Below are 27,938 nucleotides of genomic sequence, written 5' to 3'. Positions count from 1 at the left end.
TACTTCTGGGACATGCTAATGATAGGCGTATTCCATGAAAATCAGAAACATGAATCCCTTGAAACAATGCAAAGGCGCATGTGCAGGGGTTGATAGAAATGCTGTATTGATAAGTTATGTTCATAACAGTTTTGCATAATGCATTAAACTATGCATTGCTAATCAAGGACAGTACGTTCAACATATATGATATCATTGAAAACTTTGTAATGTAATAGCAATTAATCATTTCTTACGTATATTAGCCTATGCTTCCAGACTTTGGGACCACGCTGAAGCTACCCTCTTGCCCTTTGCTGTTTTAGCTTTAAAAAATACAGACTGAGAGAACCTAGGTAGCTCAGTTGGTTAAGGTCTGACTCTTGATTTTGGCTCAGGTCATGATCTCCGGTCTTGAGATGAGCTGAGCGCAGAGCCTGCTTAACATTCTTTCTCCCTCTCCCTCTGCCCCTCTCTCTCTGCTTGCGTTCTCTCTCTCTCTCTCTCTCTCTCTCAGGGACGGAGTCTGATGTGGGGCTCGAACTCATGAACCACGAGTTCATGACCTGAGCCCAGATCAAGAGTTGGACACTCGATATACTGAACCACCCAGGTGCCCCTCATTCTTTTTTATAGAACTTCATTGTGAGGATATACCACTCTCCCTGTGTGTGAATATTTAGGTTGTTTGCAAAACTTTGTAATTGTAGACAGCACTTTGTTGGAGGTGTATCTTCAGGGTAAATTCCTACAAGTGGAATAGCTGGATAAAAAGGTAAACACACATGTACTTTGGTTGTTATTGAATTCCCCTCTCTTAAAGTTTGAACCAATCTTCATTCTCACCAGCAATGCACAAGAGTGGCTGCTGCCCGCAGTCTTGTCAACTGAATGTGTTTCCTCTTGTTAATTTTGCCATTCCAATGGGTGAGGTTAAGTTTCCATTTGCATTTCTCTTTAAAAAAAATTTTTTTTTTACATTTATTCACTTTTGAGAGACAGAGCACAGTGGGGGAGGGGCAGAGAGAGAGGGAGACACAGAATCCGAAGCAGGCTCCAGGCTCCGAGCTGCCAGCACAGAGCCCAACGCGAGGCTTGAACCCACAAAATCACGAGATCATGACCCGAGCTGAAGCCAGACGCCGAACAGACTGAGCCACCCAGGCGCCCTGCATTTCTCTTTTTTAATAGGTGAGGTTGTATGTATCTCTGAATATTTAAGGAACGCATACACACAGAGTAAGTCATGTGTTCCATATCTTTTGCCCATTTTCTGATTCTTTTTCCATCAATTTTATTTTATTTTATTTATTTTTTTAATTAAAAAATTTTTAATTTTTTTTCTTTTCCATCAATTTTGAAGAATTATTTCTATGTCAGGGATATTAGCCCTTTAGTGGTGATTTAATTGCAAGTGTTTTCTCTTTGTCAGTTTTATGTTTATTCTTTATGTGTATTATTATTTTTTGCTATGAAAATGTTTTTATGTTTAGGTGGTCAGATGCATGAACTTTTTTTGTTGTTGCATTAGGATTTTCAGTCATAGTTAGAAAACCCTTTGGCATGTTTATCTCTAGCTCTTGCAGGTTTCATGTGTTTACATTGAGATCTCTGATCCATTTTGAATTATTCTTGGGTACATTGTGGGGTTTGTATCTGCTTTTACCATTTTCTAAATGGCTAACAGTTGTCCCAGCACCGCTTATGAAAAAGCTCATTTTTGCCCCAGTGATGTGAGATGCTACCTTCAGCATATATTACTTTTCTGTGTGTACTTGTGTCTATTTCTGGGCTTTATATTCTATGCCACTGGTCTGTTTGACTATTTATTATGCACCAGCCCCACAGGGTGTCAATGATGGAGGCTTTATAAAGTGTTTAAATGTCTGGTAGGGCTGGCTTCCCTTCAGAACTTTTCATTCTCAGTATTTTTCTGGCCATTTTTGCATTTTTATGATTTCCATATGAACTTTGTTTAACCACATAGGAAAAAACTTGTTGGTATTTTCGTTGGAATAGCATTACAGTTATAAGTTAACTAATAATTGACATTTTTATGACACTGAGTCATCCTATCCAAGAACAAAGAATATCTTTCCATTTGTATCATATCATCTGCAAGTAGAAATGGTGGAGATGGTTTTATTTCTTTTATAGCTCCTATGCTTCTAATCAATTTACCCCCTCAAATCGCATTGGTTAATCCCTCTAGTATGAAGTGGAGAAAGGGGGCATTCTTGCCTTGTTCCCCGTCTTAATACAAATAAATGCCTGCAGTGTTTCTCCTTTAAGTAGGATATGAGCTTTAGGCATAGGACATACAAATATATATAATTATTTTAAGAAAGTACCATCAGTTTCTTTTTTCTTGAGTTTCTTTTTTTTAAAAAAAAATTTTATTTTAACGTTTATTTATTTTTGAGACAGAGAGAGACAGAGCATGAACGGGGGGGGTCAGAGAGAGGGAGACACAGAATCTGAAACAGGCTCCAGGCTCTGAGCTGTCAGCACAGAGCCCGACGCGGGGCTCGAACTCACTGACCGCGAGATCATGACCTGAGCTGAGGTCAGCCGCCCAACCGACTGAGCCACCCAGGCGCCCCTTGAGTTTCTTTTAAAATCAGCAATGGGTGTTGAATACTGTTGAAGGCTTTTTTGGCCTTGCATTGCATTGCTGTAATAAATTATGATGACCTTGTGGCTTAAAACAACAGAAATGTATTCTTTCACAGTTCTGGAGGCCAAAAGCCCAACATCAGCATCAGTAAGATGAAATCGAGGTGGCAGCAGAGACATACTCCCTCTGGAGGTTGTAGGGAAGAATCTATTCCTTGACTTTCCCAGCTTCTGGTGGCGGCTGGTGTTTCTTGGCTTGTGACGCATCACTCCAATCTTGGCTCCGTGGTCACATGGCTTTTCCTCCTAAGTGTCAAATCTCCCACTGCCATCTGTTTTATAAGAACACTTGTGATTGTGTTTAGGGCCCACCCAAATAATCCAGGATAATCTCTCTATTTCAGTACTCTTAATGTAATCATACAACAAAGACTGGGTTTCCATATGAGATAAGGTTCATGGAATCCTGGGATGAAGACCTGGGTATCTTTGGGATCTATTATTCAGTCTACCACGGGTATCTATGGAGAAAATCATGATTTTTCTGTTAGATTTATTGAAGTGTTTTATTAGATTAATAAATTTCCTAATATTCACCCAACTTTGCATTCCTGGAATAAATCCCACTTAGTCATGTTACATTCTTTTCAGAATGTGTTACTGAATTATTTTTGCTAATATTTTATTTAGAACATTTTGATTAATATTTATAAGTAATATTGGTCTTCAACTTCCTTTTTTGTACTCCACTGAGTTTAAGTATTGTGTTATACTTGCTTTGCAAAGTGAATTAGGACATTTTCTTTCATGTCCAATCAATTTTGGAACCTCAGGAATACTTTTTTCCCCTGACGGTTTGGTGGAATTCTATTTTCCGTGAAACATCCAGTTCGGTTGCTGTTTTCTCCTCCTTGATTACTTTCTGCTGCTTCTGTGGGAGCTGGCCTGCTGAAACTTTCTATCTCAAATCGGGTCAATTTTGTTAAACTGTATTTTCAGAATAGGCTAATTTCGTCTTTTTTTAAACGTCTTCTAAGTTGCAGTGTAGGAAAAAAATCTCTTACCTCAATATTTAAAAAAATATATTCTATATTTTCTTCTTACATGTTTATGATTTCCATGCTTAGACCTTTAATTAATCAGGTATTTATTTTAGAGTATGATGTTACAAAGGGCTCTATATTTAGTCTTTGGCAAAATGGACAGTCATTGTCACAGTAACATTCATTGAATAAGCCATCCTTTGCTTTCTGGTTTCATGCTTCTTTTATCATATATGAAATCCTCCGTGTATGTAAAACTATCTCTGGACTGTTGTTTGTATTTTATTTACCTGATTGTCAATTCACAATGTCAGTACTATGCTTTTAAAATTTTTTGTTACTTTATACTCTTTTTCATATGGGTAAGTTCCTCACTCATTACTTTTCAACATTTTGTGAGCTTTTTTCATTCACCTCCCCTTTTTGGTGGGCTTTGGAATGAAGTTAAATTTAAAAAGAAACCCCAGTAACATTTTGATTTTTATTGGAATTATTTTAACTTTATAGATTTACCTGGGGAGAACCGAATTTTTCTAGTATTAGATTTTTCCATCTTGGAGTAGGATATATTTCTAGATGTATTGTGATTTTGTCTGTATTTTTTGGTAATGTCCTATACCTGGTAATGTCTATACCAGATTTTGTCTGTATTTTTTGGTAATGTTTTCCTTCAAAAAAGCTTATTTCTAGGTATTTTATTTTATTTATTTAATTTTATTTTTTATTTTTTAAAAAATTTACATCCAAATTAGTTAGCATATAGTGCGACAATGATTTCAGGAGTAGATTCCTTAGTGCCCTTTACCCATTTAGCCCATCTCCCCTCCCAAAACCCCTCCAGTAACCCTCAGTTTGTTCTCCATATTTATGAGTCTCTTCTGTTTTGTCCTCCTCCCTGCTTTTATATTATTTTTGTTTCCCTTCCCTTACGTTCATCTGTTTTGTCTCTTAAAGTCCTCATATGAGTGAAGTCATATGATTTTTGTCTTTCTCTGACTAATTTCACTTAGCATAATACCCTCCAGTTCCATCCACGTAGTTGCAAATGGCAAGATTTCCTTCTTTTTGATGGCTGAGTAATACTCCATTGCACACATATACCACATCTTCTTTATCCATTCATCCATCGATGGACATTTGGGCTCTTTCCATACTTTGGCTATTGTTGATAGTGCTGCTATAAACATGGGGGTGCATGTGTCCCTTCGAAACAGCACACCTGTCTCCCTTGGATAAATGCCTAGTGGTGCAATTGCTGGGTTGGAGGGTAGTTCTATTTTTAGTTTTTTGAGGCATCTCCATACAGTTTTCCAGAGTGGCTGCCCCAGCTTGCATTCCCAATCCTAGGTATTTTATATGTTTTGTTGGTATTGAGAATAGGATTTTGTGTTTTAAGTTATGTTCTTTTTAAAAAATTTTTTTTAACGTCTATTTATTTTTGAGAGAGACACGAGTGTGAGCATTACATTCTTAAGTGGTTATTGTTGGTGTGTACGAAAGCTTAATGCTTTAAAAAAAATATTTAACTCAACTCCTAGCTTTTCACTTGATAAAATGTCTGGTTTTCCAAGTAGGTACTTGTATCCTCTAGAAATCATGACAATTTCTGATATGTTTTTGCCTGTCTGGAGTGAGAAAGTGGGAAGGGTGCCCTGGAGGCGAAGGGCATTTACAGGACTTGACAACTGTGTGTAACCTTTTTTTCCTTTCAGTTTGTACTGTGGAAGCTTTGGTGGTGCCAAGGGATGGTAGCTTGTTGCTCTTCTGCTCTTCCTGCCCTTGCTGGGAGCCTGCTGCAGGGTGGAGTCCTCACCAGCTGTGGCTTTGGCACAGAAGTCCCAATTGGCCGCTCTGCCTCCACTCAGCGGGGCGGGGCACTGGCTGGGCTCCCTCGGCCTACAAACACTGCCCATGGTTTACGTGGTTGCTTCAGTTTCAGCCCCTGCTGACTTGAGCTTCAGGGTTTCTAGGGCTTTGCCCAGAAAGTCTGTGGAATTCCTTGTTTGGCGTGGGCTAGAATACTGGCTTCTGTCCTCTGTGCATCTAGCCCCATTGGCTTTTTGTATAATGGAAATTCCTACAAATCTCCAGCTTCCTCCTTGGGCCCTTCCTTATTTTCTATTATTGTTATGGATCATTTGGTATTTTAGTGGGGCCCGGGAACACAGGAGAGAGAACAAAAGACCTCAATTTGGCATCTTTAAAGGATGGAGGTGGGGAGGAAGACTTCAGATTATAAAAGCAATATAAATATTTTATAGTAAATTTAGAAAATACAGATGTGTGGTAAGAAGAGAATTGCTTTCAGCATTTTGGTGCACATCCTTCCAACCATGGTTTTGTTTTGTTTTGTTTTGTTTTGTTTTGTTTTGTTTTGTTTTCCTGATGCAGGGGTTTGGTGTCACACAGTTACTTCCAAGTGTATTTTCAGCTGAGTGGAGTTGCCTTTTTAACTCACCTGCTGACTTGACAGGAGGGACATTTAGACATGTGAAAATGTCCGGTGTGGATCCAGCCCAGGCAGAGCTGGGGATGTCTGATTGAAGGCTGGAGGAGGTGAGGGAGGCACCCTGTGGGCTTGCAGAGCACAGCTGGAGTTGGAACTGGGGTGCGTTTCATTCTTGCTTTCACAGTCCCCTGCTATGGCTTACAAGAAGGCTTAAGGACAAAACCACGATATGGTTTTGACTTTATTTTTTTTTAATGTTTAATTATTTATTTTGAGAGAGACAGAGAGAGAGAGAGAGAGAGAGAGAGAGCAGGGGAGGTGCTGAAAGAAGGAGAAAGAATCCCAAGCAGGCTCTACGCTTTCAGCCCAGAGGCTCAAACTCATGAACCGTGAGATCATGACCTGAGCCCAAACCAAGAGTGAGACGTTCAACCGACTGAGCCACCCAGGCGCCCCAATTTTGACTTTTGATTTAGGAACACATGGCCGAAACAGCAGTTTCCATGTCCCTTTCTGAGGTCTCTCTGACACCTTTCCGGCTGCTTCCTGTGATGATGACATATTAAAAAAAATTTTTTTTTAATGTTTCATTTATTTTTGAGATAGCACAAGAGGGAGAGGGTCAGAGAGAGAAGGACAGAGGATCCAAAGCGGGCTCTGCGCTGATGGCAGCGAGCCCGATGTGGGACTTGAGCTCACAAACGTGAGATCATGACCTGACCTGAAGTCAGACGCTCAACTGAGCCACTCAGGTGTCCCGACATACTTATTTTTGAATAGCTAACAGGCTACATTTCTTTCACTGTTGTCTGTTTTTAGTAAAAAAGTTCACACGGTCCAAATACATTTGATTTTTTTGCTTATGTGGCCTGGTCTTGAGAAATTTGAATGTGTCTCTCATAATTCCTTTAGTTTATGAAGCACTTGACAAACTCAAAGCACAATATCTCATTTGATCCTTACAAGAATCCCCGTTTGATAGTCTGGTAAGTTAACATGAAGAGAGTCTGAGCTCTTAGCCCAAGGTCACATAGCTGGCGCGGGGTAGAATTTGGACTCAAATCCATGTACAGTGTTAAAGCCTGGGTGTGTCCCTTGTAGAATTGCTGGGGTTAGGGGGGGCGCCTGGCTGGCTCAGCAGGTGGAGCATGCCAATCTCAGTCTCGGGGTTGTGAGTTCGAGCCCCACACTGGATGTAGAGATTAGTTTAAAATCTTTAGGGGCATCTGGATGGCTCATTCAGTTAAATGTCCAACTTCAGTTCGGGTCATGACCACGCATTTTTTTTTTTAATGTTTATTTTTGAGAGAGAGAGAAAGAGTGCAATCAGGGGAGGGGCAGAGAAAGGGAGACACAGTAGGAGCCTAAAGTAGGCTCCAGGCTTTGAGCTTTCAGCACAGAGCCAGACAGGGGGCTAGAACCCATGAACCATGAGATCATGATCTGAGCCAGAGTTGGAGGCTTAATTGACTGAGCCACCCAGGTGCCCCATGATCTCATGGTTTTTGAGTTCTAGCCCCTGCTTTGGATCCTCTGCCTCCCTCTCTCTCTCTGTCCCTCCCCAGCTCATGTGGGCATGCTCTCTCTCTCTCTCTCTCTCTCTCTCAAAAATAAATAAACATTGAAAAAAAAGTCTTTAGAATTGCTGGAAGCAGACTGACAGAAAGTTAGCTATGGTCCTTGTCCTCCAGGAAGAGAAGCTGTGTGGTTGAGTGGTTTATGAATACAGACTTTGTTCCTCAGTTGCTTGTCCTATAAATGAAGATAATAATGATCCCTGTGTTGCAGGATTATTATAAGAATTAAACAGGATATTCCACTCACAATAGTTGGTATGCTATTTGGAATACAGTGAGCATTCAATGGATGTTAGACCTAATTATTAATATTAATTAACAATAACTAATCCATATTTGCTGATAACGTGAGTTTGAACCATTTGGTTTTACCTCTCTGGGTAAAAGAGATAGGAAAGCAAGCAGGAAAGAAAGTTCCGGGTGGAGAGCATAGGGAGGTAAAAGGAATGCCTTGGTCTTTACCCCCAGTCTACTGTTGCTGTATAACTTTTCATGAATAACAGAGATTTGAATAATATTGTTGGTTGAGGGTTAAGATCTTTCACTGTGGTTAGAGGTAGTGATAAGGAGACCCTCACTTCCTATTTTCTCCAGCTGTAAAACATGGAAATAGCTCCCATCTTGCTGTGTTTGTGGAAAACGCTGTGGACCTGTAATGCAGAGTGTGGCACAGCATGTGCTCAGGCAGCGAACAAATGCAGCCTTTGTATGTAACACCAAGTTAGCAGACCCCAGCCCCGGGTCCCCAGAGGGCATCAATGTTAATTTGCATTTTTTACTCAAAATCAGAGTTGTGGGTTTTTTTTTAAAGTTTATTTATTGATTTTGAGAGAGAGAGAGAGAGAGAATGGGAAAGCAGGGGATGGGCAGAAAGAGAGGGAGAGAGAGAGAATTCCAAGCAGGTTCCGTACTGTCCATGTAGAGCCCGATGTGGGGCTCAAACCCACGAACCATGAGATCATGACCTGAGCCAAAACCAAGAGTTGGATGCTTAACTGACTGAGCCACTCAGGTGCCCCCCAAATCTGAGGTTTCAAAATGAAGTGCAAACCATGGAGTCTTTCTCTGCCCTCTTCTCCATGCCCCTTCTTACAGTCACTCTCCTGCCACCCCAATCTCTCACGTTTTCTAGTTTTGCCTGCATGCATCCTGCTTTCCTCTGTGCTCAGCTCCTCTGCGTGGGAACCTTGATTGTTCTTTTGTCTTTTATCATTTCTGGGGCAGCAGCAGTTCTCAAACGGCATTAAGTCACTTGGAAGGAGCGTAAAAAGTGGAGATTCCCCTGCCCCAAGCTCAGAACCCAGCAGGTCTGGGTGGAACCTGGGAGTCTGCGAGGGTGATTCTGGCACAGGTGGTCCTTGGAGCCCACAGCTAGGGAAACCGTGTAGCAGACACCATGATAGGGTGGGCGTGACATGTAGCACAGACCCAGATGTGGGGACGCTCTGGTGGCAGCGCCTGTAACTGCGATGGCAGCTTTGGAAGCTGCAGGATGCTTTGCTTCCCCTCTGCCCTTATACCTTCTGCCCAGAGGCCACGTGGTGGAAAAGGATCATGGAAACAAGTTCTGAGAGGCCCCTGCAGCATGGGGCTCAGCGCTGGGCAGGAAGGAGAGTGTATATGCCTGGACTGAGTGACTGAAATCAGACCTGAGTGTTAGATCTGGGGTGGGGAGCTGGTGGGCAGTGGAGTTACCCTCCACCAGGCAGTGCACAGAGACTTCCTCCTTCTCTGAACCCACACCCTGACCTGGTCTGGACTGCCAGCCTGTGTGCTCACACGACTTTTACTACTATTCTTTGATTCACATGTCTGCTGATGTGGCACACATGTTGCTTACTGCTGGAGCTGGCAAATTTTTTGTCTTAAAAAAATTGAAGTTTCTTTGTGGTCAAAGAACTAACACATTGACTGAAACTTGAATGCTTTTTAACTCTTTATAATTCGAGCATTATGAAACCTTACGTTCTGGGTCCTTGGGTGGTTTGCTGGGTGCTTAGATCTGTTCTCCCTTCGTTGTCATCTCCCTGTCTCACACAGGACTCCAAGGCCAGATGCACTTCCAAGGCTTAGTTAGCTTCCTCTGTTCCTCCTACTGTGTTTCCTGCCTGTGTTCCCTCTGAATTCTGTTTCTTTCTTTCTTTTTTTTTTTGCTTTTTAATTTATTGAAGTGTAATTTATGTAAGTTAAATCTGCAGATCAAGGAGTTTCAAAAACTACACATACCTGTACAACCCACACCTCTATAGAAAGATCTTGATAAGAATGTGGGTCACATGGGTGTATGCATTTCCATCATTCCAGGAAGTTCTCCGAGGGGCCCTTCCTACTCCACCCTCAGTTTCTCCCCTGGCTCAGGTAATCACTGTTATTTCTTTTCCTGTAGAGGTAAGTCCTAAAACTGCCTGGCTGCCCTAGAATGTCATGTAAATGAGATCACACATTAAATGCTTTTTTTGTGTCTGGCATCTTTCACTTGCATGAGGTTTTGTTGTTGTTGTTGTTGTTTTGAATGTTTATTGAGAGAGAGAGAGAGAGTGAGAGAGAGACAATCCCGAGCAGGCCTGACTCAGGGCGTGATCTCACAAACTGTGAGACCATAACCTGAGCCGAAACCAAGAGTCAGACGCTTAACTGATTGGGCCACTCAGGTGCCCTCACTGGCATAATGTTTTTGAGATTCATCCATGTGGTTTCCTGTGTCAGTAGTTCTGTCATTTTATTGCTGAGTAGTATCCCACTGTATGAATATATCACAAATTGTTTGCCATTCATCAGTTGTTAGGCATTTGGGTTGTTTCCAGTTTGGGGCTATTGTGAACAACACTCCTATGAACATTCTTGTGCAAGTCTTTTTGTGGACATATGTTTTCATTTCACTTGGGCAAATGTTTAGGGTGCAGCTCTGGGCCATAGAGTATGTGTATATTTTTCTTTTTGAGAAATTGCCATTTTTCAAAATGTACCATTTTTACACTCCCATCAGAATGCATGAGAGTTCTGGTGGTTCAACATTCCTGCCTACATTCAATGCTGACTTTTTAATTTTAGCTTTTCTAGTGAGCATGAAGTAGATATGACCGTGACTTTAATTTGAATTTCCCTGTGATGGTAAGCAACTTTACATAAACTTTTTGGCCAAATGGAATATCTTTTATGAAGTGTCTTTTTATGAAGTATTTATGAAGTTTAAGTATTATGCCTGGTTTTTATTGGGTTGCTTATGTTTTTATTATGAATTTGTTGGAGTTGTTTATATATTCTGGACATAGTCCTGTGACAGACATATATGTTCAAATACTCTACCCCTGACTCTGACAGACATATGTAAGGTGAATAGTTTCTCCCAGACTGTGGCCTGCCATTTAATTTTCTTCATAATATCTTTTTTTTAATGTTTATTTATTTTTGAGAGACAGAGTGAGAGCAGGGGAGGGACAGAGGGAGAGGGAGACACAGAATCTGAAGCAGGCTCCAGGCTCTGAGCTCTCTGCACAGAGCCCGGCGTGGGGCTTGCACTCACAAACTGTGAGATCGTGACCTGAGCTGAAGTCAGACCCTTAACTAACCGAGCCACCCAGGCTCCTCTCTTCTCTTTTCTGATGACTCAAGCCTATTCTTTCTTATGTACCTCTTTCATTATATATTTTCTCTTTATAGTCTTGTGTATCGTCTTAGTCTCTAATTTTCCTTGTGCATACACATTTGTTTTATGTATTTGTCTTTTATTGACTCTCTAAATGAACAATAGGCCCCTTGACTGCAAGAACTGCAGCTAATGAGGACTTGGTAACCTTGTTAGTATCTTGTCCGTAGTTGGCATATAATTAACAGATATTTCTCAAGCTCCACTAACATGGAAGCTACTGTGGGTGATAAAAGTTGGGTGTAATCCAGATACTCTTTAAGAAGTTAACTAATTTTTAAAAATATGTTAACTAATGATATAAAATAATGTATAATAAGAGCCAAATAGAGGAATGGGCATTAAACACTGCAGGTGTTTAGAAGAGGAAGTGAAGTCGTTAGCGGGAATTATTTGAGGAAGACTCCAGAGAGGAAATGGGATTTGAACTGGCCCCAAACCAGAGGAGGAGATGCCATTCCCGCTGTGGGAAAAGCATGTACAAAGGTCCTGAGGTATAAATGTAAACTGTCCATATAGAAGACAGGGAAGAGACCAGTGTGGGGAAAGCTGAGGAAGGGAAGTCAGGGATATTGTGTAGAGAACTCCAATTAACAAGCTGAGGATATTGAGGTTATGGGGTTATCACTTCTGATGGCAGATCTGAGATGCCATCTTGGTACTCATGCAGTCTTCTATCCTACTTGACCCTCCTATTCTTACTTATGCTAGTCAGAGCTTACCAGCCATGCTTTCCGAGCAGCATATGAAGAGTTCCCAGGCCAAATCTTCCACTACTTTGAACTTGGTCATGGGCACTGTTTGTTTTCTCTTGGGGATTTCATTTCTTGGTTGGCTCTGTAGCCCAGTCACTGCTCTGAAGCAGGAATTCTGGTTTCTTAAGCTGACAACCACGAGGCCTAGTGATTTGGTTTGTTTCCATGAAACACTGGTCTAGCTCCACCCTTCTTGCTCAGCTCAAAGAGTATGTATCTGCACCCTTCATTAAGAAAAAAGAAACCATTTTTTTCAAAAGAATAGCATAAAACAGAGAACCCAAGTGTTTTTCTCTGAGAAGGGCAAAGCACTTCTGTCTATAAGCCAGCATTGGTTGTGGTCCTTTGTGCCCATTCACTCATTCACTCAGGAGTCTTTGCCTTCATCACTTCCTTCTGATGCATCTGGCTGGAACACAAGAGGCGTTTTCATCCTCCTTACTGTAGATCTTTGGTGTGCATAACCCGAAGCTAGATTTTTTGGTGTGTGTGTGTGTGTGTGTGTGTGTGTGTGTGTGTGTGTGTGCAGAAGCGCCCCAAGACTTGGAAGAAGCTGCAGGAACTTGCTGTAGAGTTGGGACAGCAGGATTCCTCACGTGGTGGATACCAAGCAGCAAATTCAGAAGCTGGGCGCTCTGAAAGCCCAGAGGAGGGGGCCTTGGGGTCCTTCAGAGAAGGCTTCCAGAAAACCTGGCAGTTGCAGGACTGGATCTAGATTTATCTAGGAGGGGATAATGTAAACATTGTGTTAGAGTTGCCGCTGAGTGCTGTATTGCTGGTGACAGGAAGAAGCCTCCCTGGCCGAGACAGAAGAGTGTGTATGGAGGGGGTGGGTAGAGGAACGAAGCTTTGGTGGAGGCTGTTTCTTTAGGCTTCCCAGGGCTTAAATTTATGCTGAAACAACAGCCAGAACTCCTAGAACTAAATGCATTTCTAACTTAGATTTATTTATATGCCCACATGTAAAATTGACTCTGCTCATTAAAAATGCAGTGTGAGTTATGGCTGGTTAGGTTTATGAAGGCCATGTTGAAATCAGCCTCAAGCCTCGTCCTGCTAGATCTCCCTGGGACCCTGTCTGCTAGTCCAGGCCATGCCAGTGGCAGCAAATGGAAGAGGGAGATTCTGCTTCTCCAGTGCTCAGAGCTGGGTAGAGAGGTATCTTCAGGGGTCCCCCACTCACCACTAATGGTAGAATAGTACCTCCCTCAGCCCACTGGGGGCTGGGAAGGGGTGGTCTGCCTGGCTGGGCTGGGGGTGGGTGAGTTCAGAGCTCCTCAGGGCACACTTGGGACAGCCTAACCAATCTCCCTAAGGGACTAGAGTCTGAATCAGGCAACCTAATGTATGCCTTTGGAAGTAGAAGCCAGGGAACCAGCCAGATTAGGGGACCTCATAGGGGGTATTTTTTAGCCCCTGACTTGTTGGTTTGAAGTGTTGTGGGACTTTGATTTTAAAGTTTTTTTTTTTAAATCTTTATGTATTTTTGAAAATGACAGGGAGGGGGAGGGGCAGAGAGAGAGGGGGAGTACAGAGAATCCAAAGCTGACCCCATGCTGACAGCAGACAGCCTGACTTGGGGCTCCAACTCACAAACCGTGAGATCACGACCTAAGCCAAAGTTAGATGCTCAACCGACTGAGCCACCCAGGTGCCCCATGGGGGACTTTGATTTTAAAAATGTACTGCCTCTGGGGCTACTCCTTTGGGGACTTAAGTAGCTTCCTCCAACCTCAGAACACATAATAAAATAAAATGGGCATAAATTGCTAATTTAAAATGAGAAAACATCCCTCCTCCCCACCACCCCTCCCCGATTGGGGCCAGCCGGTGACCATGTGATGGATCATGCTGACTCCCCTTCATGTTTCCCAGTGGGAGGCCAGGTCCCCCTCTCTACTCCAGGGACCTGGCTCCTGGCTCAGAGCTGCTTGCCCTTTGCAGGGATACCCTTGACCCTTGACCCTCGACCCTCAGACCAGGCTTATTGGCTGTGGGAAGAGGTGTCAGTGTCAAGCTCTGTGACAAGTTTGAGAACGAAGGGAAAATTGTGTAGCCCTGGTTAAAGCAGCCCTGCGGTTGCAGTGGGTTTCCACCCCACAGGAGCTCTTGCCCTGTCCTGATGTGACTTGGCCTTGGGGGTTGGTGCAGAGAGGGACAGAGCCCAGCCAGCTCCCTCATCCATGTGCTCTCCATTTCCTGTCATGTCCTTCCTGTTTTGTGGCCCTTCAGTTTCATAACTTTGAAAATTCTCCCACAGCCACATACACTCTTACTTCTTCTATTTTGTTTGCTTTGGTCATATATGTCTTGGGGGTGAAGTTCTTTAGAAACTTCCCACTGCCAGCTTCCCCTGTGGTCTGCCCTGTCTACTCGCCAGGCTCGGGGCTGCTATCGTCACTCCCTGCCCTGACAAATGTCCTGTCTCATCAGAGCTCAGACATCCTCAGCACTGCCGGCTACGACAGCATCATCCAGCACCTGAACAACGGCCGCAGGAACTGCAAAGAATTTGAAGACTTTTTAAAAGAAAGGTACATGCTGTTCTTCCTTGAAGATGGAGGGGAAGACAAAACACCCCCACACAAAGGAACAATTTCCTACTTTCTGTGTGTTTCTAAGCGTTCCCAAGACCTCTGCTGTAGGCTATGGAATGATACCCAGGAAGTAAATGATATCTCTGTCCCAAAGCTCTCAGAAACCAGCTTTGACAGATGACATTCATGAATGAAACAGCAAACAAAATGTAATAAAATGCTAAGTGAGGTGATACGCGCAGCACCGAAGACCTCACGGGAGAGGGAGATTGTGAAAGACTAGTAAATAAAGAGGGGCAGCTTCATAGCCGATGGGACCGATGGGACCGGTGAGCGGCCCTGGCGGGGAGGGGCGGGGTGGATTTGATAGGCGGAGGTGTCTGTGGAAGAGCAGCAAGCTTGCAGGTGGAGGAGAGGAGCACGACTTAAGGAGCCTGATTCAGAGACCATGGGTGGGGAGGGGCAGAGCAGTGAGAAAGATGGGGGCGGACGGGTCCCAGCACTCCAGAGGGCAGGGAGCTTGGTGGGGAAGGAGGGGACTGGCATGGTGTAGAGGATTTTTCCTTTCCTTTCCTTTTTACATTTTATTTTATTTTATTTATTTTATTTTTTTATTAAAAAAAATTTTTTTTAATGTTTATTTATTTTTGGGACAGAGAGAGACAGAGCATGAACGGGGGAGGGGCAGAGAGAGAGGGAGACACAGAATCGGAAGCAGGCTCCAGGCTCCGAGCCATCAGCCCAGAGCCCGACGCGGGGCTTGAACCCACGGACCGCGAGATCGTGACCTGAGCCGAAGTCGGACGCTTAACCGACTGAGCCACCCAGGCGCCCCTATTTTATTTTATTTTTAAAGTTTATTTATTTATTTTGAGGGGTTGGGGTAAGGCCAGAGAGATTGGGAGAGAGAGTATCCCAAGCAGGCTCCCTACTGTCAGCACAGAACCCAATGCGGGGGTCAAACTCACAAACCATGAGACTGTGACCTGAGCTGAAACCAAGAGTCAGACGCTTAACCGAGCCACCAGGCGCCCCTCCTTTTCTTTTTGTAATAGATAAGGTTTTTTTTATTATTATTTTTTTAATTCCATACTTAATGGGGTAAGTTAGTTTTGTGGAAAATCGTAGTCCTCCAGAATACTCAATTGCCCAGTGATTCTGGATGAAGGGGTACTCTAGGGGGATTTTTGGCCAAAGAGCTGGGTCATTACCAGGGCCCAAACTAATGAACAGATTCTCTTTGTAACACAGTGAGTGAGAGGTTTATAGCTTGGAGATACAGACATTAAAGTCTTTTTCCATCAAGTCTTTGTATTTTCTTCTCAAGAGAACATTGGGTAACATCACACCTACATGGTCGTGCGCCCTGATGAGGAGGCCTCTGTCCCTGAACTGTCTGAAAGGCCCCCGGGAACCGGAGAACTGCCACACTGTAGTTCTCAGGAGCCGTGGGCGAAGTGAGGTCGGTCCACTGTCAGCCTCCAGGGAGCTAGCTGGTCATGCACCTCTTCCTTCCAGACACCAGCCTCCCTCCTCTACCCAAGCTGGTTGACAGAGGTGACACCAGGTTACCACTTTTCTTTCTCTTGATGGCTACTGGAGGTGGGCTTCCTCTGTTCTTCAACAGAGCTCTGGAGGGAGCACGCAAACAGGAATTTCATGACTGCAGGGTGTGCACATTGTAGAGCCTCCCTTGCTTTTTGTGCCCCTCCTCCAGTTAGTGCTTTTATCGATTTTCTCCTGGGAGTGAACTAGCCCTGCCCTGCATCCATGAGAAGGCATTGTCAAACATCCATGACCGAAGCTTCCGCTGCCAAGGCGGGACCATCCAAGAGTCCCCTGACACGATGTGGATGGTGTCGTAGCTCAGTGGTGCCCACATTTTTTTTAAATGTGACCCTCAGCAAGAAATACATTTTACACTGCCGTCCGGTACACACGTGCATAAAACAAGAGTTTAACAAACGTCACTACCCTATTATTTTACTCAATTCTATGTATTTAAACACGGCTGGTCATGACCCATTGAATAGATTTGTTATGCGCAAGTGAGTTATGACCCACAGTTTGAAAAACACAAGTCCAAACAGATCCCAGAAACTAAGTTCTCACTTTTTAAATGTCTCATAAAAACATATGGAAAAGAGGAGGAAATATATGGAAATTAAAAATTAATAAATATTTTTATTGTATTTTTTTAAAAGTTCTTATTTATTTATTTATTTATTTATTTATTTATTTATAGACAGAGACAACACGAGTGGGAGAGGGGCAGAGAGAGGAAGAGAGAGTGGGTAAGGGTCAGGGAGGGAGAGAATCCCAAGTAGGCTCTGCACTGTCAGCACAGAGTCTGACCCGGGGATTGAACTCACAAACCGTGAGATCATGACCTGAGCCGAAACCGAGAGTCAGACGTTTAACCGACTAAGCCACCCAGGCGCCCCTGTGCTGTATTTCTAGTATATGGTCATTTTTCTGCAGGAGTTTCAGAGCAAAAGAAACCAGTCCCATGCTCTCTGGTTTTGGGAAAGAATCGGCTTCAGGTCAGAGTGTCAGATATGTATGCCCTGGGTACGGGGGTTTGAGGCTCTTGGTCATGTGGCCTGCCTGGGCCCTGGGCTTCCTTTCTGGTGGTGAGCTTGCCATGAGGAGGCTGCTGTCAGTGAGGGAGTGTGCATTCCTTCCCTGTGTCCTGTTCAGAGATAATTCATGTGAAGAAGTGCAACCCTCTTCAGGGTTTAGTTGCCTGGCCTTTCCTCTTGCTCTGGTAGGTGTGGGGTGCCTGTGGTTCAGAGAGGTTATGTAACTTGCCTAAGGTCACACAGTCAATAAAGGATAGATCTGCTTTCAAACCTAGGAAAATCGGGCCCTGGAACTCTCTTCATCATACTTGGTACAGTGCCTGAGACATCTTAAGTGGTGGGGAAAGGGGATATTTGGCATTTTAGATCATGCTACACCAAGTAACAATCAGTTGTTTTTGTGAGACCTGCCAACTGCAGAGTTTATATTCTGAAATTTCCCTCTCTTTGCTACAGTTTAGCTGTGTATATGAATTGGCTCTGTCGATTAAACGTCCAACTTCCGCTCAGGTCATGATCTCACGGTTTGTGAGTTCGAGACCTGCATCGGGCTCACTGCTGTCAGCGTGGAGCCTGCTTCAGATCCTCTGTCCCCTCTTCAGATCCTCCCTCAAAAAACCCAAAGAACAAAAAACATAAAACACTGAATTGACTATGAATGAGGAACTGTTTAGGATGGTAAAAAGGATACTCTTCGAGAACATGGGAAGAGGGGTGGGCCTCAGGAGTGCAGCATTTAGTGGAATTATTTCTTACTCCACTTAAAAAATATATATGAATAAAAATAAATTTTTGGTAAATAAATCCTTGGGTCACAGTTTTGAATAGTCTGTAACGCGCTGGCCTGTGCCAGTCAGGGGGCCATGTTTGGTTTTGCCAAGATGTGATGTCCACCTGGCAACTGAGACATGAAGGCCACCAATCTTCTCACAATTCCCCCTGTCCTGTAGGAGAGTTTTGCATTTTAGAGAATGGTGTTATATCTGAGCTTCTCCCTTCAGAAGTGCAGTTTTGCCCTCAAGGGGAGTGCCATGTGTTTTAACTAAGAGTCAGCCCGAGAAAGACTCAGAGCTCTCTCTTCTGTTCCCTTTAGGGCATCAATTGAAGAGAAATATGGCAAAGACCTGCTAAACCTCTCCAGGAAGAAGCCGTGTGGACAGTTGGAGATCAAGTAGGTACCATGCTTTTTTCCTGTTTCCAGGTTGACTAACACTGCCAGGAGCCCCATCACTTCAGCAGACAGAGCTGGCCAGTGGGGTAAAGTGTGTCGGGTGAAAATAGTTTTTAGGTTTTTTTTTTTCTTATTTTGAGTCGTGAAAAATCTAAAAAAATAGAAAGGAGGCTAAAATGAACTGCAAAGCCACAATCCATTAGCAAAATGTTCTAGATTTTCTTTGAAGTCTTTTTCTATGTATACTTTTTCATAGGTAGGATTATACTATATATGATTTTGTACTAGACGTTTAATAGAGGGCCTTCCATGCACGCACACACACACACACACACCCCACAGTTTGTGATAACTCTGAGAGACTGTCTGCATGATTTTATAGTTCTCACAATCTGCATGATTTTATAGTTCTCACAACTGATACGTATAGTTCTATACGTATTCTTCTGTTACTCACTGATTACAGGAATGGCCAGGACATGGTGCCTGCTTTAGGAACACGCTCCCTCTCATCTATAGGGTTGGCTTCATGGGCCGTCATACAGGAGCCTATGCTTTGAAGGGCTTCATAACGGGTTTGATGCTCTTTGCTGTCCCCATTTTGAAATTCTTAATAATTTTTATTTATTTATTTATTTTTTTAATGTTTGTTTATTTTTGAGAGAAAGAGAGCATGAGCAGGGGAGGGGCAGAGAGAGGAGACACAGAATCTGAAGTATGTTCCAGGCTCTGAGCTGTCAGCACAAAGCCCAATGCAGGGCTTGAACTCATGGACGGTGAGATCATGACCTGAGCCAAAGTCAGTTGCTTAACCAACTGAGCCACCCAGGTGCCCCATAAATTCTTAATAATTTATAAACAACGGGTCCCACGTTTTCATTTTGCAGTGGACCTCACAAATTCTATAGCCCATCCTACTCATATGGAAATTTCTACATTCCTTCTTCAAAATAGGCATGTTGAGGGAGGCTTGGGAGAAATAGTTTCAAGTAGACTTTGCAGGCCTCTGCAGACCTAATCACATCACATACTGTGCTATAGAGAGCTGCATAGATGCCCTGAGGTCTGTGTCCTATCAGAGACCCTAATGGGGGAAGATAAGACATAGACCTTCCTCTTCTCTTCTCTTGCTTCTAACACACACACACACACACACACACACACACACACACACACACACACCCCACCCCACCCCACCCCAGAAATGTGCTGGATTATAGAAAAGAAACTATTAAAATATTAATAGTTACATAAGCCTAAAAAAGTTGTTACCCCCTGATATCAGGCATTGGTATAAGGAGAATTTGTTGATTAGACTATATTTTACTTTTGATGTTTTAAATGAAAAATTAAAAAATACACTAAAAGGTAAAAAGACAAACATAAAGACTGGCTGTATACCCAAATCACCTAGATTTAATAATTATTCATGTTTGCCATACTTTCTTAATATAGGTTTTTTGTGAAAAAGTTTAAATTGGAACATTTTAAATTTAAACCTAGAATTAGATATTCCTCCACATGTTCTTGGTTCCTTTTAGTGATTTATTGTATTTAGAGATGAAACCCTGATTTCTAGCATTGGTCATTGTCACAGAGATGTCACTGTTTCTAGGCACTTTCCCAGTACAGATATTATATATTATGTTATGTTATGTTATGTTATGTTATGTTATGTTATGTTATTTATATTTTATTATTTTTAAGTTGTTTTTAATAATTTTTTTACATTTTATTCTATTTTTGAGAGACAGAGAGAGACAGAGCACAAGCAGGGGAGGGGCAGAGAGAGACAAAGACAAAATTTGAAGCAGGCTCCAGTCTCTGAGCTGTCAGCACAGAGCCTGACATGGGGCTCGAACCCACAAACCATGAGATCATGATCTGAGCTGAAGTCGGCGGCTTAACTGACTGAGCCACTCAGGCATCCTATTTATTTATTTTTAAATGTTTATTTTTGAGAAAGAGAGAAAGCAGTCACGTGCGTGCGTGAGTGGGGGAGGGGCAGAGAGACAGTGGGACAGAGGATCCCAAGCAGGCTCTGTGCTGAAAGCAGAGAGCCAAATGCAGAGCTCGAACTCATGAACTGTGAAATCATGACCTGAGCCCAAGTCGGACGCTTAACCGACTCAGCCACCCAGGTACCCCTCAGGGGACAGATTTTAAAAGCATGAGTAGTTCATATTGATATTTCCAATTCTAAAATAACTTCACAGGGTTTTACTTAATTTCCTTAATTTTATATTCATTTCACCTTGCACTGAAAATCTTGATTCCTGACAATATTAGCACAATTACTTGCTTTATATGACTATTTATATTAAAATATTTCAAAATAATATCAATGTTACTACTCATAATAATACTTCTGAATGAAGTTTAACATTTCCTTGAAGTTCCTTTTGATCTTAGAATGTATTTCACTGAGAATACTGTGTTCTGGGGTGCCTGGGTGGCTCAGTTGGTTAAGCATCTGACTCTTGATATCGGCTCAGGTCATGATCTCATGTGTGAAATGTAACCAATTTTGTTTCAATTTTAAAAATTTTAAGGATTGTTTTCTTTTCCCTATTTGGTTTAGTTTTATTTTTTGAACGTGTAAAACATTTACGTGTTGACAGATCAAAACTGCATAGATTTAGGTATGTTTCTTTGTCATTCAAGCAGGGTTTAGATAATTTCAAGGAAGATTAGTGGGTCACTTGACCAAAAAACTTATTTGCAGAGAAAGCGTAAGCTGTTTGGGAAGATACCCCAAAACTTGAGGTGATGTCATGAGAAAGAGCCATATTCTCGCACATTAACACTTCTTAGGAAAGGTATTTAGCAGAATGAGTCTGATCCAAAATGGTATTTATTATATTCTTACCCATTTGACTTATAACTTAGTAAATTCATAGAGAACACTATTCTCTCTGTTCTGTGATAAAGGCCAGTCAGTGTTCCTTCTAAGAGTATACCTCAGACAGGAAGATGCAACAAAAAATGAGGCCTGGGGACAGAGTGTCCAAAGTTGAAGGCCATTTAGGTGACTTCTGTTTCTGTCACCTCCAGAATGATCTTTAGGAAGGGGCCCTCGATAAGAGTGCAAGACTCTGCTTCTCTGTGGACTAGTTAGGATTTTTCATCTTGTGGACCACATTGAGAGACTCAGGTGCCTAATGGGCTTGCTAGGATTTAAGGCCAAAGTGTTTATCGAAAGGGTGGTAGAGGGGCACCTGGGTGGCTCAGTTGGTTCAGCGTCTGACTTCGGCTCAGGTCATGATCTTGTGGTTTGTGGGTTCGAGCCCCACATCGGGCTCTGCGCTGACAGCTCAGAACCTGGAGCCTGCTTCAGATTCTGTGTCTCCCTCTCTCTTTGCCCCTCCCCCGCTAATGCTCTGTCTCTCTCAAAAATAAATAATAAACATTAAAAAGAATTTTAAAGGGTGGTAGAATATTTTCTTTTCCCACAGTGAAGGAGAACACTAGGGAAAAGAGGAGTCGGATGTTGCTAGGCCACCACCCCCAAAGTTCAGATTCTCTCCGGTTGTCATGTCCTGAACAAGGGAAACAGCAATTAAGTGATGATGTGAGACAACAAAGCTAATGACAAACTAAAGAGAGATTGAGGCTGCCCTTCTTGTGGCCCTGCAGCCAGTTGCTTAGTGGGGGAAAAACTTTAGACCCTGAACAGATTATTTATGTGTAAGGCTGGGTTTCAGCTCCACGACTCCCAATTGAGAAAGCCTTCTGGTGATGTTTGATGCCATATCTCTGCATTTCCCAGTAATTCCAGTAGTGTGCCTGCACTTCAGTGACGTTCATTTGTCCTTCGGGACCACTGGCACATTTGTTAGACATGGACACTTTCTAGTGTCTATCCACACCATATCACGATAATTGTATCATAAGATGGGTAAAGAGAATGGAGAATGTGCAGTTATGTTTTCCTGCTTGATGTCTTTGTAATAATTGGAAGTGTTTGTGTGAGAAAAGGCATGGAGAAATAAGAATTCTTTCTTTGCGATAAACAGAGCAGGGGAAAGGAAATAGCTGAAAGAAACAGCCAGCTGGAAAAGACAAGGGGTTTTTCTTTGCAAAGTAGCAAAGCTTGCCACCTACATATATACATACAAGAAGTGATCCGTGATGTTATGCTGTTGTGGTGCGGGGACCATGAATTCACAAAGTTCCATTCCTACTTAGGGGGCTGGAGTGAGCCCAGTGAGATCTGCTTCCAGTGAAAGCAGCATGAGCAAGAACATCCCCAGGGCCATGTCACCCTCACAAGGATGTTTACTTTAGGAAGTGTAGGATGACAGACAACTAAAACCATGGGCCAGGGCATCTCCAAGGGAGGAGGAGCCATGGGCTGTAAGAGGATGGGGGAGATTGAGAGAAGGTATGAAAAATGAGTCATGGGCTTTCCCCACTGAAACTGTGAGGTAGTAAATGTGTGTAGTTTTAAACTGCTAAATTTGGGGTAGTTTGTTTTTTAGCAGTAGAACATTGAAACGATGTGTTTCATGTCTGTCCTTTCCTTTAGAGTCCAAGGTCTGGGACCAGTCTGTCTTGTACCATGGAATCATTAACATCTGACACAACACTTGGCTCATGGTTTATGTTCAATGAACACATGATTGACAAATGAGTGAAAATGAGGGCGATCAGGAGCCAGGGTTTGAACCCTTCCTTGTATCCTTATTTCTAATTATCACACTTTAAAGAAGTGGACTGGTATTCTTATGAGAAAGGGATCATAATTCCTATATAATCATTGGGAGAAATGAAACATAAGGAATTTGGGCATCTTGCTCTACCCAGGTGGACAGTGAAGAATTTATAATGCTTTACCTGGGATTGAGAGAGCAAGAAAGAGGAAAACTGAACTGAAGAAATCTTGATCCTTTGCTGTCTTCCCAAGTTTACATGCAAAGATGAGTCTGCAGGCCATGACACGTGGGCGGAGAGAAGCATGCAGTGGGTTTATAATAAGATCGTACAGGGGCACGTGAGTGGCTCAGGTGGTCAAGTGTCTGACTCTTGTTTTCAGCTCAGGTCATGATCCCACAGTTTTGTGGGTTCGAGCCCTGCTTTGGGCTCCTTGCTGGCAGCATGGAGCCTGTTTGGGATTCTCTGTCTCCCTCTCTCTCTGCACCTCCCCACTCACACTGTCTCTGTCTCTCTCAAAATAAATAAATAAACTTAAAAGAAAAAAAGATTGTACAACAATTTCCAGAACTGAAGTTATATATGTGCTTGTTTTTCAGCACCCTGAAGCAGGCCCTTGAAGTCTTCAAGAAGCGTAAGTGATTCTTTAAACTATATTTGCTGCCCTTGGCTGGTTCTGGGGGTTTTACTTTGAACAGCCATCTCATATTGGGTAAAAAAAAAAAGTTAGAGCAGCTCCCAAGGTGAGAAGTAGCTCTGCAGAGCTGAAATGAGCTGGAGAGCCCACCTTCCATGTGGAAGTCATGACGTGCATTTGACTTACTTCGAGCAGGGGTTCTCACACTTGAAATCCAGGGCAAGGCCCTCGCAATTTGGTCTTCAAGGGGTCCTGTCCGGGTCTTTTTGAAAAAAATTTTTTTATTAAAAATTTTTTTTATTAGTTTATTTTATTTTTTGACGGAGAGAGGGAAGAGAGAGAGAGAGAGAGAGAGAGAGAGAGAGAGAGAAGGGAAGGGGCAGAGAGAGAGGGAGAGAGAGAATCCCAAGCAGGTTCCACGCTGTCAGCACAGAGCCCAATGTGGGGCTTGAACTCGTGAACTGTGAGGTCGTGACCTGAGCCGAAATCAAGAATCGGACACTTAACTGATTGAGCCACTCAGGCGCCCCTTTTTAAAGTAATTCGTACACCCACCATGGAGTTCAGACTCACGGCTCTGAGATCAAGGGTTGTATGCTCTACCGACTGAGCCAGCCAGGCGCCCTCCTGTTCAGTTCTAAGAGTCCCCAGTCCTGTTACTCAGAAACGGCCTTTAAGGCTTTCTGTTCTTCACAATACTTGCTGCTTTCGAGCTAAGGATTTTAACATGGCATCGTATGTATGTGCTTAAGTGTTTCTGTAGCTAGTTGACTGGTTCTAGAAGTTTGTAAATGTTAGCTAAACAGATATTCATCTTAACTTTTCCATGGAAGGTGTTCTCTTCCCTCTTTAACTCACCAATGAATACATTTCTCAAGGTAGAAATGTTTATGTTTCATGTTTTTTATATGCCCTGCAAAGGCTAACCATGGGGCCCAAGGGAGCTTCAGTCTAGGCTGGGTCTCCTAAGCCTATGTACTTGCTGTTACTTGACTTACTTTCTACCCTCCTCGAATAGTTTTATTTCCTTCTTATTAAAAAATATATTTATCTTAAACATTCAAATGAGGCAACTATCAAGAAGATAGTAAATACCTAGACTTTCAGTTCCTAGTGATAAGCAGTTATTGGTGAATGTGACTCCAGATATTTTTATGCAATTAAACACATGTAAATGTATCAATTCATATAAAAAAATAGGATGATACCATGGCAGTGGTTCAGAATCTGTGGGGTGAGTGAGGGCAGATCATTTGTTTTTAAGTCATTTTTATTTTTTAATTTTTATTTATTTATTTATTTTTAAAAAAATTTTTTAAGTCATTTTTAAAATGAAAATATCAATGGTTTCATCATGCCAGCAGTTTGGGATATATCTCTCCAGACCTTTTCCTACGCATTTACAGTTCTCTTTCTCTCTCTTAAATTGCACACAGACACACACACGTGAGTTTTTGTATAAATGAGATCATACTATACCTATATCCTACAATTTGTTTTTCCCAACAATATTATCTAAGCATCTTTCTATTTCTTTTTTTTAACTTGTTTTATTTTATTTTTTTTTTTTAATTTACATCCAAATTAGTTAGCATATAGTGCACCAATGATTTCAGGAGTAGATTCCTTAGTGCCCCTTACCCATTTGGCCCATCCCCTCTCCTGCCACCCCTCCAGTAACCCTCAGTTTGTTCTCCATATTTATGAGTCTCTTCTGTTTTGTCCTCCTCCCTGTTTTTATATTATTTCTGTTTCCTTTCCCTTACGTTCATCTGTTTTGTCTCTTAAAGTCCTCATATGAGTGAAGTCATATGATTTTTGTCTTTCTCTGACTAATTTCACTTAGCATAATACCCTCCAGTTCCATCCACGTCGTTGCAAATGGCAAGATTTCCTTCTTTTTGATTGCCAAGTAGTACTCCATTATACACACACACACACACACACACACATACACACACACCACATTTTCTTTATCCATTCATCCACTGATGGACATTTGGGCTCTTTCCATACTTTGGCTATTGTCGATAGTGCTGCTATAAACACGGGGGTGCATGTGTTCCTTTGAAACAGCACACCTGTATCCCATGGATAAATGCCTAGTGGTGCAATTGCTGGGTCGTAGGGTAGTTCTATTTTTGTTTTTTTGAGGCACCTCCATACTGTTTTCCAGAGTGGCTGCACCAGCTTGCATTCCCAAGCATCTTTCCATTTCAGTTCATATAGATCTGCCTCATTCTTTCACATTTGAAAGTTTCGGTCTTATAAAATGCCAGACCTCCTCCAGAAAGGTTGTACTGACTTCTCCCCCACCAAAAGTGCTATTTTTTACCCATGCTTGCCAATATGAAGAATTTTCACATTTAAAAATTTTTCCCTAACTGAAAAGTAAAAAATTATACATCTCTGGGGGTTGAGGTTTTGCATTTTTTCCAATAGCTTTATGGTTGAATACATTTTCAAATGTTTGTTAGCCATTTAGCCAATCTTTTAAAAAATGCCATGTTCTTTAACCAATTTTTTTATACTGGAATGTATATATTTTTCTTTTGACTTGTGAAAACTCTTTTAATATAGCGGTTTATTCTGTTACATAAATTGCTAATATTTTTCTAATTTGTCATGTCTCTTGGAACCTTTCAAAGTTATTTTGACACACACAAGTTTAAATTTTTTTCTTAGGTCAGATCTGTCCATCTTTCTAGCCTTAAAGTCATGCTTCAATTTGTTTTCTTAGAACAAGTAAAGTAAGAATTTTTTTTTTTTTTGCTGCTACAAAGGTAAACTGTACTCATTGCAAAGATCTTAGAAAATAAGAAGAAAAAATCACCAATAACCTTTCTGTCTAGAAATAATTATTGATAGCCATAATTTGTGTGTGTGACCTTTCTTACAGATGCTCAGGTTCAGAAAACGTTAGAGATGGAAAGACCGTTAGAGTCATCTAATGAGAAATAAATACTGAATTTGAAATTGTAGTGGGTTCAGTGACATCTTTCAGCATGTAAGCTCCATGAGCTGGGGCCTCGGCTGTTCTTCTCCCCAGTTCTGGGAACACACTAGGTTAGTAACAGTTAGTGTTTGGAGGTTAAGCTAAAGATTTGCTAGCCTTGGTCTTGGTGGTCAGGGCAAGGCAGGGCACATGGAGGGGGTTGATAAATGTTGGTGACCAAGTGAGGTGGGTTAATTTTACCACTTGTTCCAGTATTTTATTTTGTAGATAAGTTTTGTGTGGTTTTGTATATTTCAATTCAGACATATGTAGATCTTGTTTATTATGTTTTTTTTTTAATTTTTTTTGCAGAGGTAGACAGTGTGGCACAATGTCACATTCAGCTTGCCCAGACTCTAAGAGAAGAGGCCAGGAAGATGGAAGAATTCAGGGAAAAGCAAAAGCTACAACGGAAAAAGGTTGGATTTGCATATATGTTAAGACGTTGCTTTTCCCGTGGCGGAAAACTCCAGGCTTGGTTTTTCATCAAACTCTTTGGCTCACACCCGCCTTCATGCAGCCGTGCTCCTCTTTTAACCTATGAGATTATTTATTGGGAAACCATGTGGAGACCCAACTAGATGGTTCTGTCTCTATACCCATTTGCACCCAGGCCAGTTCTCTTTGAATTCTCGCAGGATTTATGGGTCTGGCCTTCTTCTTTTCATATCTGCTGCCACTATTCAGACTATGACTGGCAAGGGGAAACCCTGTCTTTGGTAGAGTCTAGGGCATTTAACCTGACGAACTCCCAGACCACACTCCTCCTCCTTGAGAAGGCAGTAAGGGAAGGGTAAGATGTAGAGAAGACTCACATTCTCCCAGAGACCTTGTAGTCTAACCACCCTATTTTACAAATTGGGAAACTGAGGCCCTGGGAAATCCAAGTCCTTTTTGTCTTCAAAGCAGATGTGCATAGGCTGTTTTTCATTGATGGAATTTACTCTGTCCAATTACATGGAAGGAGATGGGAGTAACAAGAGTTAATAAAACTGGTGAATGTTTGAAAAGTTACAAGGATCAAGAAAAGAAGTTCAGATATACAGTAGTAAAGTGTTCCTTAGAAGAGACCAGCGACTATTCTGACTCCCTTCTATCTTGTTCCTAAATGACTTATACATTCAGGTTGGCCTGACAGCCAACTAGAGCTCTTCTAGAATTTCTTCTTTTTTACATCTGGTCTATAAGGTTAGAATGTCAGCCTCACATGGGGGACCAGCTCTTCTTTATTTGGCACCCAAAGATTTCCACCCCGGTCTCTCCAGACATCTTTGCATGAACTTTTTGGAAATCTGTTC

General features: G+C 42.2%; 1 protein-coding gene across 1 annotated transcript in view; it reads left to right on the top strand.

Annotated features, from left to right (window-relative positions):
- The window catches only part of PSTPIP2 (proline-serine-threonine phosphatase interacting protein 2), a 73,777-nt gene that overhangs the window by 27,913 nt on the left and 17,926 nt on the right, over positions 1-27,938 (top strand). Inside the window, exons 2-5 of the mRNA XM_078435282.2 lie at positions 14,499-14,599; positions 18,278-18,355; positions 23,608-23,642; positions 26,953-27,059. Of these exons, the coding sequence (XP_078291408.1) occupies positions 14,499-14,599; positions 18,278-18,355; positions 23,608-23,642; positions 26,953-27,059 (321 nt within the window). The remainder of the gene's footprint in view (positions 1-14,498; positions 14,600-18,277; positions 18,356-23,607; positions 23,643-26,952; positions 27,060-27,938) is intronic.

The sequence above is a fragment of the Panthera onca genome, chromosome D3, assembly GCF_046562875.1.
Source record: "Panthera onca isolate mPanOnc1 chromosome D3, mPanOnc1 haplotype 2, whole genome shotgun sequence".
NCBI lineage: Eukaryota > Metazoa > Chordata > Mammalia > Carnivora > Felidae > Panthera > Panthera onca.
The sequence above is the reverse complement of the archived record's forward strand: the minus strand, read 5'-3'. Positions and strand labels throughout refer to the sequence as shown.